The 17,441-nt window shown below is 40.2% G+C and overlaps 1 protein-coding gene across 1 annotated transcript in view; it reads right to left on the bottom strand.

Moving 5' to 3' along the window:
- Positions 1-810: 810 nt before the first annotated feature.
- Positions 811-17,441, bottom strand: part of zanl (zonadhesin, like) — a gene marked incomplete at both ends in the record, with an annotated part of 88,170 nt that continues 71,539 nt past the window's right edge. Inside the window, 10 exons of the mRNA XM_084042433.1 lie at positions 811-935; positions 4,275-4,579; positions 4,776-4,872; positions 4,991-5,080; positions 5,274-5,445; positions 6,198-6,417; positions 15,475-15,655; positions 16,414-16,587; positions 16,762-17,031; positions 17,248-17,362. Coding sequence (XP_083898559.1) covers positions 811-935; positions 4,275-4,579; positions 4,776-4,872; positions 4,991-5,080; positions 5,274-5,445; positions 6,198-6,417; positions 15,475-15,655; positions 16,414-16,587; positions 16,762-17,031; positions 17,248-17,362 — 1,749 coding nt within the window. The remainder of the gene's footprint in view (positions 936-4,274; positions 4,580-4,775; positions 4,873-4,990; positions 5,081-5,273; positions 5,446-6,197; positions 6,418-15,474; positions 15,656-16,413; positions 16,588-16,761; positions 17,032-17,247; positions 17,363-17,441) is intronic.

Below are 17,441 nucleotides of genomic sequence, written 5' to 3'. Positions count from 1 at the left end.
TATTATGAAACATATTCAACCTATAATAACACCCTAGACATTTTGATCAAATCCCAATACTTCTTGTTTAGCACTGTAAATATACACATACCTGTTCCGTTACCTGTCAGAACCGTGCCTATGCATGGCTATTGTACAGCACATCTTAACATAGCCCGCAGTGGGCAACTCAAAAGTGGGCAACTCTCAAAAGACTTTAGAGTCTTTATACTTGGCCAGAAGCCACTCTTTTTTTAGACCAAAGTTAACATCCAATGACTCCTTTGCTGTCAGCCTTCTAACAAGTTCAGATAAAGTATTCCTTCTTTTCAACTGTGGCCTGAACGTTGCAGTCCTCATCAGGGTCCTCTCCTGGAGCCAGTTACCCTGTTGTTCTGTAATCGCCTTTGTTGTGACAGAGATATTGATAAAGAAGGATTGGGATTCCTTCTAGTACCAAGTACTGTGAGCAGGACCAGAACTATAACCACTGCAATAACAGTGGAGTCTGTGTGCATTGAAACTGCAGTTGTTGCCACTTCAATTGTATCCACATGTGGGGGAATTGTTGTGGAAAGCCCAATTTCTGATACATTCAGGGGTGGACTGGATGTCATGATGACTGATGTTGTTTGGTGTCACAAACTGTGGAGTCGATCAGTTCACCGTCCGTAACACAGCAGCAGCTTGTTTCCTATGCTTTAAAGCATGAGGATGTACACAACCTCGAAACCAGCTGAAGTTCTAAATCAAACAAAAATATCTCTCTCAAGTAATTAATAAGCAGTTCAGTCTTGAAGATGCAGTAGTAGAGGCTTAGTAGTGTGTGTGCTAGCCTGGGAGGAGTCTCGCCCTGGCCGGAGGTCTAAATGGATTACTGGCTGGTTGAACCAGAGGGAGAGTGGGCGTCCGGAAAAGTCTCTGCAGGTTCCCATGTGTTGTCGTAGGGACAGCAACTGTAAAGTACAAATAAATGAGTTAGAGGAATTAATTTAGAGCATGGGTCTTCAACAGTCCGCAGAGTTACTAGAGGGGGCTGCTAAGTCTTTGTGTAATTAATATTTTATATATATATATATATATATATATATATATATATATATAATTTTTTTTTTTTTTTTTTTTTACTTAAAGCATTCGAAGAAGAGAAGATCTACAAGCTCACAATGGCTCGCGCTGAGACGTGTTGTGAGTTTGTAGATCGTCTAATTTTGGTGTACAGGGGAAAAAACTGTTTGCATCAGAATCATGCAGCCCTATTGCCTACATCCAACCACTTCCAGCCTAAATTGCTGTTTATTAGTTTGATTTCAACTGATGTTAATTTAGAGTTCCAATTAGTTCCTCATAAAACATTTTAATCTTGTCCTGGTGACAAAATGTCCATATATGAAGTCAGAAAGAGAAGTCATTAACATTAGTGAACAAACAGTCATTAATTACTAGAATACAACAATCAGCAGTTTGTAACCTTCCTGAAATGGACATTCAAGCTGTACATGCTAGTCACACAGAAGCTTCAACTACTGAGGCTGGTAGACTGCAGCTGCCAAACAAGCCCATACGCTGAACAGCACACAGTGGGAGTAGAGAGTGAGGGAGAGAGATTAAAGCTGCTGGATGTTATGTTGTCAGCTTTTAATTTTGCATACTATAGAGGGACACGTCGTACCAGCGTACTTTGATGTGAAAATGTGGGCCTGGTACACAAAATGCGTACATGTCGGCAGGTCTGCAAAACCACAAAGATGAGGTGAAACTTCCTAAATAGTAAGGTGAATTGGAGAGGCAAGAACAAATGGTGGGATCAACCAGCAACCACTGCCTCTGGTAGGGCAAATAGTGTAAATGGAATAATATCAACAATTTCTTACCATGCAGGGCAAGGCTCCCAACGCACCAACACTTGTTTTTGACCCTAAAAAAAACACACACACAATTATATTTGCTGTCTAAGAAATCACTGGGTAAGGCATACCATTATTTTAGTACCTTTGCTTGTCTCAGTGATGAGCCTAACTACAAATATACAAATTAACATGGTTCTGTGGGGCCGATAGCCAAGTGGTTATGGGGAGTACCACCGTCTGGCAGTGAGTCCCCAGGTTGATTCCTGGGACGGTCAGACCTTTGTTGCATGTCACTCCCATTACTCAATCTCCCTGCTTCCTGTATACACTGTGAGACTATTAGGCCTGGATGATGTCTATTAAATTGCCATCAGTACATCAAAACATTGTGATGGACGATGACAGTGGGATTTGTTGGAGTCTATAGCGGATATGGAAACTGCCTCTCTTTGTGTATAATTGGTTTGTACTGGATACAGTAGTCTGAACCGGTTCTGAGTGCTGAGCAGTAAAATGACCTTGCAGTTCCTCACAGTATTGCTATGCAGAAAGCCTGGTGACGTGAAGTTAACTTAACTGTGGATTGTTAGATAGATAGATAGATAGATAGATAGATAGATAGATAGATAGATAGATAGATAGCTAACATCACAAATTCCTTCCTGGATTGAATGGGTTAACACATCAAATGACGCTTTCCCATTGCATAGAGTCAAGCTCAACTCTGCTGAGCTTCACTTATGTTTTCCACATCAGATAGGATCACTGTAGCCGGTTGTCACGACAATGTTAAGGATAATGCCTTTAGTATGCTAATGTTTGCCAATGTTTGGTTACAGTTGTACATTCGGCAGCTGTTCCGTTCCTGTCTAGGAACTCTTGAGAGTGTAAAATGAAACAAAATAGACCCTTGGTTTCATATTACACTCTCAAGAGTAACAAACCTACAAGGGTCCATTTGGTTCACAACTACATTTAGCTGGGGAAAATTGTTTTGACAAATTCCTGCCAATGGAAAACTTCTTATGTAGGGGGTCCCACTCTAATGCTGTGTTCACAATGGCAGACAAAGATGCAGTCTACCGAAGACAGCTAAAATAGCTTATCTACAATCAGCTTGTAGATCGGCTATTTTGTACATTAAACTTTTTGCCTATAAATTCCATACTTTCCTTGTAGGAACCCTGACCCATGTACGCTTTGGGGGTTAAAAGCTCAAGACAACAGTCCATAGCAACAGAAGAATAAGAGGTTTGGCATTGGCAGAGATTCGTCACAGTCTTTGTGGCCGCAAACCGGTATAACAGCTATTGCCAAGAAGCTTTGTTACAATAGAGAAATAATCGACCCTACAGAACTTTCCAGTATGTTTATAAAAATGTGTGTGTGTGTGTGTGTGTGTGTGTGTGTGTGTGTGTGTGTGTGTGTGTGTGTGTGTGTGTGTGTGTGTGTGTGTATATAAATAATGGTTCTACATTTTTACCTGATATGTCCTTTTCCCAATTATCCCCTTATATATGTAGAGTTTCTTCGTCTGGGTGGAGTTACATTTCTTGCAACCTTAAATGATGAAAAGACAACAGTTTATTAAGCCATGATGCTTTGTTAATATCTGCAGTATTTTTTACATTGTGTCAATATGAGTTTGTCACCTAACCCTAACCCTTGGCAAACAAATATTACTCGTCTGGGTTTCACTCACAAAGCCCTATTAGCTTAACCACATTAACCCTTGTGTCCCAGAGAACATTCAGTGTAACCAGCCCATCTACAAGTTCCAATTGTGTGCAGGTAATAAGCAAGATTTCAGCAAAAACAACAGATCTGCCACCTCACAATGCACGTTATAGCTTGGCTATTTTCAACATACTATTGATTAAGTGTAGAGGGAACAAGTACAAGTACAAATTAGGATTTAGAAGATTTTTCTGAATATTAGCCCCAGAATGCTCAGGGTTAGAATAACTATGGCCTTTGAATCTTGGCAACTATCCACATGTTTCTTTCTTTAGTTCCTAGGGCGTTGTGGGCATCACTTCCTATCGATTTGATCCCCGATACCTGATCAAATCGATAGGAAGTGATGACCACAACGCCCAAGGAAACTTGTGGATAGAGGCCAGAAAAACAGTAAGACCATATTAAACAAAACATACCCTTTCTCTTCTCCTTTTGGGGTCTTTTTGGGCTGTCCACTTGTGTCTTTTTGGCTCTGCTACGGGCAGACGGGAGCCGAAGAGGAGGAGTAGGCTTGGGTTCCCTTGGGCTTGGGTTCACTTCCTGCCGCACCTCTGCTGGGCTGTGGTCCTCCACTGTAGCTTGTAGATCTGCAATTGTTTTCTGAATATTAGCCTCATATTGCCGGGGTTACAATAACCATGGCCTTTGAATGTTGGGGACTATAGAGGCCAGAAAAATAGTAAGACCATACTAAACAAAACGTACCCTTTTTCATCTTCTTTGCAAAAGAAGCCGTGGGAGGGGAATGGGCTCTCTTATGGACAGGAGTGGTCTGAAGAGGAGGAGTAGGGGCATGAAGAGGAGGAGTAGGGGCATGAAGAGGAGGAGTAGGGGCATCGAGAGGAGGAGTAGGGGCATGAAGAGGAGGAGTAGGGGCATCGAGAGGAGGAGAAGCTTCAGGTGTGTCCTGCTGCTCCTCGCCTCGGTTCCCTTCCTGCCGCACTTCTGCCGGGCTCCGGTCCTCCTCTTCGCAGGACACTAAGTTCAGTGTGAAGTGATCTTTGGTGGGACTAGAATAGAATAGAAAAAAAAGTATTGGCAATTAATAACTAATAATAAAATAAAAACCTTTAAACACACGACTCGACTACATAAAAACAAAAAGAATGTTAACACAGAATAGCAACAGGACAGCAATAAAACATGGACTTAATACATAAGACTATTTAAAAAGCTGACAACAAAAACGAGGGGGGGGATACTAACACTGATAGACTCTCCTCAGCTGCTCGGTCCTGCTGCTCCTCCTGCTGCTGCTGCTCTGCCGGGCTGTGGTCCTCGACCTCCACTATAGCTTGTAGATCTGCAATTTTTTTCTGAATATTAGCCTCAGAATGCTCGGGTTACAATAACCATGGCATTTGAATGTTGGGAACTATAGAGGCCAGAAAAATAGTAAGACCATACTAAACAAAACGTACCCTCTTGAGAAGGGTCTGGACTCTCTGCGGCTGGACTCTCTGCGGCAGGACTCTCTGCGGCTGCACCCATCTCTGGTTGATCTGTATCCGCTGTGATTAGTCAATTAACAAATCAACATTTGGTTAATATGTAGTACAAATTTTAAATGTGTACATATTAACCGAGACAAAATCATGTACTTTAAAAAAAGTTATTTAAACTATTGTATATATATATATATATATATATATATATATATATATATATATATATATACATACATACATATACATGTTTTCTTACACGTGACTTTCAAGAGGTACTCATATGCCGTCTTCATGGTTTTAAAGACAGTCATGTACACATCATCGATTTGTATGGCCTGGATGTGGTCACAAATCAACTTGGCTTGCCCGCCTTGCCGTTTACCAAAGAAGAGTATTGGCTTGAAGCCTAAGGCACCAAGTTTTGCAATCTGAAATGAACAAAAGAAGAAAAGCAGTTGGCATACATAAGTTAAAACCACTGAATTATTGAAAAGGAAGCGCAACCTGTCTAATTTATTTCATTATCTTAGAAGCAACATTGTTGTACCTCAATGCTCATTCCCATGTAAGGCCATATGTCAATTATGTATTATCTGACAGACAACACAACTTCCTCTCTTTATCACAGTTTATAGAGAGAAATGGCTTCTTCCACACAAAACATTTAAAATGGCAGAATAATGTATAAGTTATGGAGACCATGTTTACACCAGTGGTAGATTAACCTCCAGCAACCCTTCACTTTTTTGATTGTCATATTATGTTAACCCATTTAGACCTGAGGATGATTCTAAAAACACCTTCTAAATCGCCAAAAAGAAAATATATGAAACAAAAAAAAATCTCATCGCACATCTACAAGATGTGAGTTTGTAGATCAGCATTTTTTGAATAGCCGAAATATAATAGGGATTAACTGTATGATTAAACTGTACTGACCATGGTTTTACTGTGCTTGACTGACCGGCCAACTGACCTGAACCCCATAGTGAATCTATGTTGTATTGTCAAGAGGAAGATGAGACACCAGACCCAACCACACAGATAAGCTGAAGACCGCTATCAATGCAAACCTGGGCTTCCATTCCATTCCATTCCAACACCTCAGTGCCACAGGCTGATTGCCTCCATGCCATACCACATTGATCGATCTATATATTTCATATATAGTTTTACTTACTGCAATTCTTGCTGAGTTCACGGCCCTGGATGCATTTTTCAAATTATGCTGCCGTGTGGCCCACTGGGCGTCAAACTTTGCTGCCCTAGCAGCAACTTTGGGTGTGGTGGTGAGCTGACCTAAACAGGCCCCACATGTGGTCTTTCTGGGCTCAGCCACCACACCACATTGGGGACATGTTCTCTTCTTTGGTTTTGTCATGGCAGTAGAGTAGAAACCACTGGAGGACAGACATGATGATAACACAACAAGAAAAAGACAAATAGCATCAGTTCTTCAGCTGTCTGAGGAAAGCAGCAGCACAGAGCAGAGAGATGGTAGCTGTACACCTAAAATGAGCATTCCTCTATCCTCATCCTCCACTACGATTCCTGACTGTAGCACAGGGGAGGGAAGCTCACCATTTGCTATATGGACAGAGGAGATGTGGGCCAGAAAAAGGAGGCATACCCCTGTAGTAGAGGACCTGGCTAAGATATGTATGCATTTAATTTAGGAGAGAATATCTCAACTGTTTTTGGACCCCAGGGAACAACTTGGGAACTATGAAATTCTCTATCCGGGGCGAAATACCCGAACATGACCGCGCCCTTTTAAAAATGACCACACTTCCAACATGGCACTATCTTCTAAACCGTTGGAGCTACAGATTTTCTGAGGTGCTCAAAATGTTCAGAATACTCATGTTTGGGAAACCCGTGCCCGAGCCAGCAACCCTACAGGTCATCATATTGGCCAAATCCAATATGGCCGCCACCTGAAAAAGGTTTTGTTTATAACTTTTGAAACGGATGAGCTGTGAATGCAAACTTGGTGTCTAAATCATGTTTTTTGTCAATTAGAAACATGTTGGAACACTTATCTTTATCACTGGGTGTAGCCTGACCTCTATTTTGCATATTTCAAAGATGACGACTATCTGACAATTAGTTTTACTTTTTTAATTTTTTTCAAACTTGGTGTCTATATTATACTTTTTGAGCATTAAAAACACATTAGAATGCTCATATTATTATTATTATTATTACACTTATTATTATTATTATTATTATTATTATTAAAGTTTCATCCAGATTTGAGTGTAGAGTTGTTGGAATGAGTTAAGATCAAACTGAAGAAAAGAAACAACCTGTGTACAGATGTTGAAACAATAGAATATGAGTTGAACCCAAATTATACAGCAACACCCAGTACAGTATATGCAGAGCAATGCTCAGTATAAATTGAATAATATCATACTAGTCAAAGGTGTATAGAATTTTAACAATATTATGTTCAAATTAGAATCACAGATTTGTTTTGTTCTAATCATACAGCTTCTATATCGAGGTGCAACGAACTCCAGCTTCGCATAATTTGCTTTATGTCCACTACATGACTTTTGAAGCCACAGTGGAGGAGGATGGTGCAAGCTTTACTAGCATCTGCAAGATGGGTCCAGTAAGGTTCCCAAGTCTTAGTCATGGAGTCCCAATACAAGCCCAACGTACTGAAATCTGGGATGTACAGTAATGGCCTTTTGACGTGCTGAATGTATTTATCAGTTCTGTTGTTGTTGTAACACCAAGACAATTATGTACAATAATACAGATTGTTCAAATTCTATACATCCTATGATAGGATTACATTTATGCTGTGCATTGTTGCACGTACTGCACTAGCTGTAGCTGTATAATTAGGAATGAGTTCTACTCTAAATCATTCTATTGTTTCAATAGAATTACATCTGTAAGATAAATTGGTTGTTTCATAACATAGTGGCCATATATGTGATATGCACATTAGAGTCCTCTAGATAGATTAAATCATCTTACAATAATTCTAGTAAGCTGACGGTGGGTGGGTGGGTGGATGGGGTCTTGGGACTCTTGATCAAACTGCGCATGCGTCGTTGTGTGCCAGGTTTCGCGAGAGAAACAAGCAGCGAGGTTTATGAAAACGAGGCCAAACCAAACAAACCCTATAACACCAACATTGGCCCTAAAGCGCTTACAATCGGCGGACATGGCAACACCGACGCCGACGCTACACCATAGACCCCGCCCACTCTCTGCTGTGGAAAGTAAACACTCCAGATTTGTTTCCCCACACACGATGCACATTAGCTCCATAAAGAACGGTTCTATGTCGTTCTCTTCCAGGATCGGGCGAACGTCCGCCAAGGCTCCGCTGTTTACCCTTTTGTATACATCGTATCCCAAAACTAATGGTAGATTCTAAACCGCACGGATGTTTAAGGTTTGGTCGGCTGCATAATATTTTAGGTCGCCAGCGAAACTACCCGTTTAAATCGCTTATTTAGTCAGCCTGTGGCCATGTTTCCCATTGTAGCCAAACCGGGAGCAGTAGTGGCAGCGGACGTAGGGTTTTTTTCCGGGTTCAATGGGAAACATGGCCACAGGTTTCGCGAGAGAAACAAGCAACGAGGTCTATGAAAACGAGGCCAAACCAAACGAACCCCATACCACCAACATGCAACCTGATAATAATGTCCAAAGCATGTCTGTGTATGTTTACATCCATTACTGTGTTGGCGTTAGTTGGGATTAATGTTTATTAGCCAAACCAAGTTACTATGAGCCGTTAGCGTGATGCTAAGCTAACGGACGTTTGGCGCTAGCATGCGGCTAACGCTAATGCTAACGTCGTCATCGTGACTTAATCAACAATGTAAACGTTTCATCAACACACTTTATGAACCTTACTGTGGTTAATATTATCAGTGCTACCCAAGTAGTCCATTGAAAAGTATTATTTTGGTGTATTGTAACTTGGACACTGTAACTTAATGGTAGCTGGGGCGACGCGTTGTTGGCTCATGGTTCAGAATGCCTCATGGGTATTGTAGTCATTTTCTGCTATTTCGGTTCTACTGTGATAGACTGTGCTACATTACCTGCTGTTTAATTGTGAATCATATATGCTATGAATATATGGTAATACAATGTTTATTTTCCTGTATTTCCAGGTTTATGACCTGTGTCATCTATGACCTGTGTGTCATCTGTGTGTCCAGTACTTTGTACTGTGTTGGTTAAAAATAAAACTACAAAAAGACAAAACACGAGTTGTGACAAAGACGTGTGATTCTCTGATTAATGTTGTTAGTGGTGTAAAATGCCATCAAAAAATATACTCAAGCCTGCTGCAGGGCAACAGAAAATAGCAAGCCTATTTTGCTATTTTATATAGCAATTTTTTATATATATATATATATATATATATATATATATATATATATATATATATATATATATATATAGAACTATAACAACATAGTATTTATATATCCGTTTTTATATTTATATTTTGCTATATTAAAATAGCAAGCCTATATTGGTGCTATTTAATGTACTTATATACTGTTCTATGTTTGCATATAATTTGCAAATATTAAAGATTTGGAATTGTGTAGATTTCTTTCAGAGACATGTATGGACTGTTATATCTTGAACATTTATTCATTTCCACTTACCAGACACTTTTTTTATGGTAAAAATGAGCATAAAAAGCAAAATACAGAATTCAGAAATATTAAAATGGAAAAAACAGAATTTGGGAAAAAAATAAAACGGATTTCATATGGCTCTTGCCGCGACGGGAGCGACCGGGGGGGGGGGGGGGGGGGGGTGCCACGACGGGACGCGCGCGGGGGAGAAACCGCGCGACAGGACGTGCATTAACCCCACGTTTGCAACGACTTTCGTCTGCGCCCTTCACCGGGTATGGTCTAGTTAAGATAAGCATTCCAACATGTTGCTAATGGTCAAAAAACATGATTTAGACACCAAGTTTGCATTTGTAGCTCATCTGGTTCAAACATAGCCAAAACCTTTTTCAGGTGGTGGCCATGTTGGATTGGGCCACCGGTCGGGCACCCTTGCTACATCATCAGAGCATATCCTGGGTTATATCTGGGACACATTTGGTGCTTTTAGATTGATTCACGCAAAAATATTCTTAGGGCCTGGACTGTAATAAGTTGACCGTTTTAGCCGTTTGTTTTAGCTGTTCTGTAATAAAATATAAAATTTGACATTTTACACTTTTCTATTTTTCACTAAACATGAGTATTGTGAACATTTTGAGCACCTCAGAAAATCTGTAGCTCCGACGGTTTAGAAGATAGAGCCATGTTTGAAGTAGCGGTCATTTTAAAAGGGGCGTGGTCATTTCAGAGTATTTCGCCCCGGATAGAGAATTTCTCATAGTTCCTAAGTTGTTCCTTGGGGTCATATTAGCCAAGAACAGTTGAGATAATCTCTCCTAAATTAAGTGCATACATATCTTAGCCAGGTCCTAGACTACTGGATCGACTGTAAAAACTGGGGTGCAAAGTTTGCTCATACATTATGGATTTCTTTACCTTCAAAGAAAAACCCTGTAATAGTCATAACCCAGCCCAATAATAACACAAAACTATATAATAAATTAAAAATATGTTTAATTCCTCATTCTGCTGGTTACCCCCTGGATAACCCTCTAAGCCAAGGTCTCTGACCCAACTCTGAGAAACATCACTTTGATTCCATTTGTACACTCTTTGAGTGCAAATTGTAAACACATTCTACATTTCTGTCCACAAAGGGCAGATGTGATAAATATGAAATATACACAGGGGTGCACATATATACAAATGAAGGCCAAAAATAGCAGATATATTTAGCTCAATCACAAGGCATTGTTGTTGCTAGATTAGCTTGTCTAAGCTAACCTAAATCTCCAAAGAGATTGTCTTAAACTGTCTTCAACTTACACACCCACCAACTTTCGAAAGTACACACCCATATATGTTAACAAAAAAAACAGGTTCTGTCATTTTGTGGTGCAGATTAAAGATTTATTTTCAGATGAATGAGAAAATAAATGGCTGTTTACCTGTTTGGGTTGAGAGAGAGGGCACCGGATATCGCCTCCCGTCCACTTGCATTGAGTTGCTCACACAGCGCATGAAGCGAATTCACCCCTTCTTCCGGGTTGTAAAGTGTGATGGGCGTAGCCTATTTGGGGCCACTGTGATCCGTTCTGCGTCACAGAAGTGACGCGTTTTACGTCACAGAGGTGCGCGTCCCTGTGCGCATGCTTGTGCGCAAGCTCGTGAGTCAAGCCCATTGGTTGAAACCGTTTTTGCTCGTACATTTGCAGTGGCCCCATCCGTTTTAAGCTGCAGTACCTACGAATGGCCAGCATGTCCATTTCGCTTCAATGCAAGCACTGGGTTCTGGGGGCTTGGTTGAGGGAGACTCGAGTTGTTTGCAATACGCGCGTTCTCAATGGAGGTCAGATGCATTGTGGGAGGAAGTGAGGTAATTTGAGGCATTTGTCAGACTGGCACTGAAAAGTGGAACTTCAACCTGGTTTTGGCACTTTCTCCATACAACCTGTACATCTACAGAAACGTTCAAATTTAAAATATAAAGTGCTTAACCTATGGCCACGGATGTTAATATTATATACGGATTTTCATAAGTTTCTGTATTGTCTGTAGTGTTCAGTAAAAAGCATTTTAATCCAATCAGTGGCCATATTCTGAGACTTTTCTCAATGCTTTCAATAACGTCAGCCTATCGATTGGGAGGTGTACTGCACGCTGTTACATAATTAACTCTATGAGTAAGATGACTATCAATCGGATTAAAATACTTTTTATTAGAAAATATGGAAAATACTGGTTCTTTTGAGAACCCGTACATAATAATAAAATCTGTGGCCAAAGGGTAAGCACTTTGTATTTGAAATGTGAACGTTTATGCTATGCACGGTGTCACTTGCCGAAAATATCCTATCCACAAGATCAAAATGAGTATCATCTACACCCCGTTGTGATCTTGTAGATGGTGTATTTTAGGCACACGGCACCATTGTACGAGGAATGCGTCTTGGTGTAGGCCTATGTTCAATAGGACAGTGGTTCTAAAACTTTTTCATGTCAAGGACCCCCAAATTGACACTTATTAGCCCACGGACCCCCATTTGAAAAGATATACCAGGGACCCCCAGTAGAGAAGATTTTTATGGCTCTAGCAGTGATTCTCAGACTTTTTTTTTCAAGGACCCCCAGTTTGACATGCATTAGGCTACGGACCCCCATTTTATGGCATTTCTATATCTGGGACCCCATTGATATTGTAAAATCAATGTTAATTTAACTCTGAGCCAAATTGACCCTTATGGGTCCATTTGGTTCCATTTGTACACTCTCACAGTTACAGAACCAAAAGGGTTCATTTGGTTCCTAACTATCATTTAGCTGGGGACCCCCCGGAATTCCCCCAAGGACCCTTTGAGAACCAACGCAATAAGCTACTTTTATAAACCGACAACTGCTGGTGTTTATTATTTAATACATCTGATTGCAGTTGCACTTAAAGCTGAATTGTCTTGTCAGATTAACTTACATGTAAGCAAACTATAAACCCTAAAACCACACATTCTGTTGCTGACTTATGAGCCTTCAAACATGTCTCAGTGTCAAGGTTCAAAGGGCACCTGTGATGAGCAGGAACAACCCATAATATTTACACTGAAATATGTTTCTATGTAGGACAAGGCCTTTCAAATGATGGCTTTGCTGTTGTCCTATGACAGTTTCCATTTCCTTCCAAGCTATGAGTCTTAACAGTCATACATTCTCAGACCATTTCAGAGTCATCCTAGATAACATCAGTCAAACATACTGTATGTTTCAGGAATTATTTAGTAACAAAATGTGTTATATTGATATTGATGTGTACCTCATTCATTACAATTTGGAAAAGTTTAGAACCCATTTCTCCACAAACTATGTACCTTATATATAGTTAGATTTAGGGTTAAATGACCCTAACCCTAACACTTCCCTTTGCTGAATATGGCCATTAGAGCCTTATTCCCCAGGGTAGCAGGATGGACCTCGATTACAGTACATTGTAATGTTATGTCTTTTAAAATGACAATAATTTGACCTTTTATCAAAAGGTCCTTCCTCTTCTGCAGGGTAGCAGTCTACACACGATTCTATGTCCCTGAAAGCCTGGTTCCACCGATGTGACTTATGTAGCAGATCTCAAAATTTGGTCAAAAACATCCTTTAGTGAAATGACAGAAGTCATTATATTCAACCCCACTTGCCCGAGGTGGCCATTATGTGTTCCCACACTCTCTGATACTCATGTATTTTATGTAGACACACACCTTGATAACACTTGCTATGCATCCCATGTCTATAATGTCTTATAAGCATAGTTGTAAAGCATTATAATCTGCTTATGAGTGCTACTATACTAATACAGATTCTTGGAATTTATTGTTGTTACATTCCCACAGGCAGCTTAAGCCAGGAATCACCTTGTAATGTAATATTTTGTTATCACGTGGTAATAGGCTGGCTGGTATACAATGATTAAGAAAATATGTTTGAGCCCCAGAAATGTCCCAACTCTCTACCTTGAATGATGTCCACAACATTTGTCCTCCAGCTAGTGGGAATGAAAGCATAATGTGGTTTAGTATGAACAAAAATATTCTAAGAACATGCTTCATAAGAACATTTGTATAACAGACATTTACTGAAAAATGTATTACTTGCATAGAATACAAACAATACACGTGGTCTTTCCTGGTGTTCTACAAGTAGCTTTAACTATTTTTCATCAGAATCAGTGTTATTGGCACATTACAGGTTATATAGATGCTTGTATTAATCCTAAGGAGGCAATGGAACAACAAGGAAGGTTTAACTGACGTTTATTAAGGTGCAGAGAAGTGTATAAATCAGACAGCATTTCCGTGTGAATCACACCTTCATAATGGTCCAGAACTACCATCAATAATAAACAGTATACAATAGTATACAAACATGTACCCTGCAAAACACAAATCACAGTCGCACAATGGAAAAGAAGCCCCTGGGCCTTATTTGTTTTGTGTCATTACATTAGCATAAACTTAGTGTACTGCCTGTACTGTTAAAAGTCTTAACAGGAAAAGGGACCACTTCACCCATTCATACAAACACTTCAGAACCATTTCACCTGCTACTGTTCTCACAAAGACACAAAGGAACATGCACACAGAACCCATTGAAATGCATACTTTTAAAGCCTGTGCACTAAAAAGGTCTGTCACAGACATTATCCTCTCAAACATCAAATGCATAAATGTAGGAAGCAGTCAGTAAGTATCCATGTCCATTATGGTAATATAGTAGCCTACCTGCAGCACATACTGTGCAATGGACATACTTTTCTACTATAGCACAAAACACTGGAGTGGTCAGTGGTCAACATGCAACAAGCTGATGAAACAAGTTTTGGTTAACGGTTAGGGAAAGCAAAAAAACATTGTCATCCTGTACAACCACCATCCAAAATATATTTTGTGTATATGGAATGTGTTCCAGTTGGAATGTGTTACAGGGCCACAAGAGAACTACACATTTGGCCCACAGGCCTCCAGTTGAATATCACTGGTTTAGATGGATGTTTACTGTGATATCATGCTCTTGAAATATATATATCTTATTTCAGGGGTTGACACTAAGGTCTCAGAGGCACTCGCCTGTCGGGCAAGGACAGGTCATGTTCTACTTTCCCAAATGTCATCCATTATGGAATGATATGTTACATTTTGATTACCGTTCAATTCAACAGTTTTTTTTTTTTGGTTTTACTTTCAGGTTTCTACATACATAGCTGTGAATATGACTATGGGTTCACACTTGCCATTTTATATTTTTAAGTGTAGCAACAGTGAGAACAGCACATTATAGGCAAACAGTGCACTTTTTTTTTACATTCCACAGACCAGAAGAAAGAGTGCTCTGGCCACGTTCAGGTGTTTAGGCAGACATCTCATGTTGTGTTTATAAAGATGATTCCGTTGGCGTCCGCTCTCAAACAGTGGAGGGGACGTGCTCTCTGCATCCTCATGTGTTCTTCATAAATGGTTGGATTGTGTTCCTTGCTGAGGGCCAGAGTCAATGACCTCCTCTCTCCTTCCCCATGCTCCATCTGACACAACACAGCCCTGCTGTCCCCAGTCGGGCAACCTGAAAGCAAACTCCACCTGAAGTTTTATTTACCTGCCAGGGGCAGTTTAGTAGTCCGCAAAGGGGAACAATCAACACAAATCATGGTAGTCCAACATTGGGAGTAGTCCATCAAAGAAAAGTGGTCCAGTGTGGCTGTAAAAAAGGCCTGTAGGTAGGAGTGGTTGAGAGGGAGCAAGGTAGACATGACCAGAGGAGAGCCAAATGAAATGGTCTGAAATGGTTGCCTATTCCAATTCGTCCTCAGACATGTCTGAGTCACTGTCATCATCATCTGTGTCGTCCAAAAAGGTGACGTTCTCTGCATCATTTAGAACTTTCATGTAACTATCCCGTGTCAGCATCATTACTTTTCGGTTTTCCCACTGCTTACGGAGGATTATGCACTGGAGTCCTTTAACACCCTCGAAACTTAGGTTCCACGGTGAGCCTTGGGGTAGAACACAAGACAAAACCTGGGTTAGTAACAGTCATCAGTGGTATGTATTATATTCATGAAATATTGTAACACTTGCTATGCATCCCATGCCTATAATGTGTTATAAACATACTTACACAGTTTTAAGTATAGCACACATGAATAATGCCTTATAACAATAACCATAACATTATATGGTTATTGCGCACATAATAGAGATTTGTATAATGACGTATAAGGCCATGTACAAATGAATTGGTGTAAGCTTATAAAACTATAGTTACAGTTATAAGCAATCAGAACTGCAATCATAAACCATTGTATAATGACACTTCCTAACAATCCCATCTTAATTCTCATAATAGTAATGCTTTATAATCACGCTTATAATGCATTCTAATATTTGTTAAAATCCATTATACTGTCATAACTGTCTATCCATATCTGTCCTTAAGTCACCTTATAAGGGCCGATGCGTACTCCACTTTTAGAGCAGAGTTAAAATGGGTTTGGCTCTGTCCAAACAACGTCATTCAGAGGTTCGGAGGGTGCTGCCGAGATGTTTCGACATCCGAAACTCAAGTCATCATGAAATGCTATTTGTGTTATGATAACTGTTAAAACGCATTAAGATTATTTTGTGGGTGTTTATTATTATAATTATACAGTGTTATACGCAGATTAGAATGTATTAGAAGTATGTTTATAATGATTTATAGACATGGAATGCATAGCAGTTGTTACAAAAATAATTTATTGCAAATACATACTCATTGGCCCCGAAGAAACACTGCAGGACAGCTCCTTCAGGACATGGTCATGAGCTGAAAGACTTTTCCAGTGATGTTCCATCTCAGTCACCAGGATTTTCTTCTCCTCTGTGAGTCGCCTTCCTGCCATGATGACGTCAAACACCCGTCTCTTTGTTCTTAGATCAACAGTGTCTGGAATGCATTTATGACAAAGATTCACAGGGAAAATGAGCAGTGTTAGCCACTTAGACACTTGTAAACACACCACTCAAAGTTGCCTCTCCCAAACTCAACGAGCAAGTGTGTATATTATGTGTAATTATGGGTCAAATGTGTTGGAAGCAGTCAACAGACTAGTGTACATACCACTGTGTTGTAGCTGCCATGGCCATGCTGTATCAACAGATAGGATGGTATCCATGCTCAGGTGTTCTGCGCTAGGAACCAACCTGTTGTACTGTTCCACAACAGAAGCTAGGATCTCCTTCTCCTTCCTCATCTTTCGAAGGATCCTGGCACGAGCTTTTGTTCCGTCAGTGTCTTTATGCAGACGCTGAGACCTCCTTTTGAGCCCAAGGACCAGCATCTCTATCCTATTGGCCAAGGCATCAGGCTCATCAGCAGTAGTTGTTGGTGCTGCAGAGAGGAAATTGGTGGGTACAAAACCACAGTATAAGACACAAGGATTAAGAACCCAATGTCACTGAACTCCAGGTAACGTGACCATATCACCCCCATCTTAGCTGTCTTCACTGGTTACCCGTTAGTGTCAGAATCGATTTTAAGATTTGACTTATTACTTTTCAAGCTGTGAGCAAATAATATGTGCATTAACAATAATCAATTCCTCACCTTCTGCCCACTCCTTCACATCCTTCACCCAATCCTCCAACTGGCTCTCTGACACCGCTAATTCAACCTTTAGTTGAATTAGGTTCTGCTGTTGGCTTTGAAGACCTTTAACGGCCTACAATGACAAAGAATCAGAGACAAGAAAACAAATGTTTGTCTCAAACACGTAAAATACTGCTACATGGAATATTAAA

Source organism: Gymnoscopelus microlampas, assembly GCF_963454915.1.
Source record: "Gymnoscopelus microlampas genome assembly, chromosome: 19".
Taxonomy (NCBI): Eukaryota; Metazoa; Chordata; class Actinopteri; order Myctophiformes; family Myctophidae; genus Gymnoscopelus; species Gymnoscopelus microlampas.
This window is presented reverse-complemented; position numbering and strand designations above follow the sequence as displayed.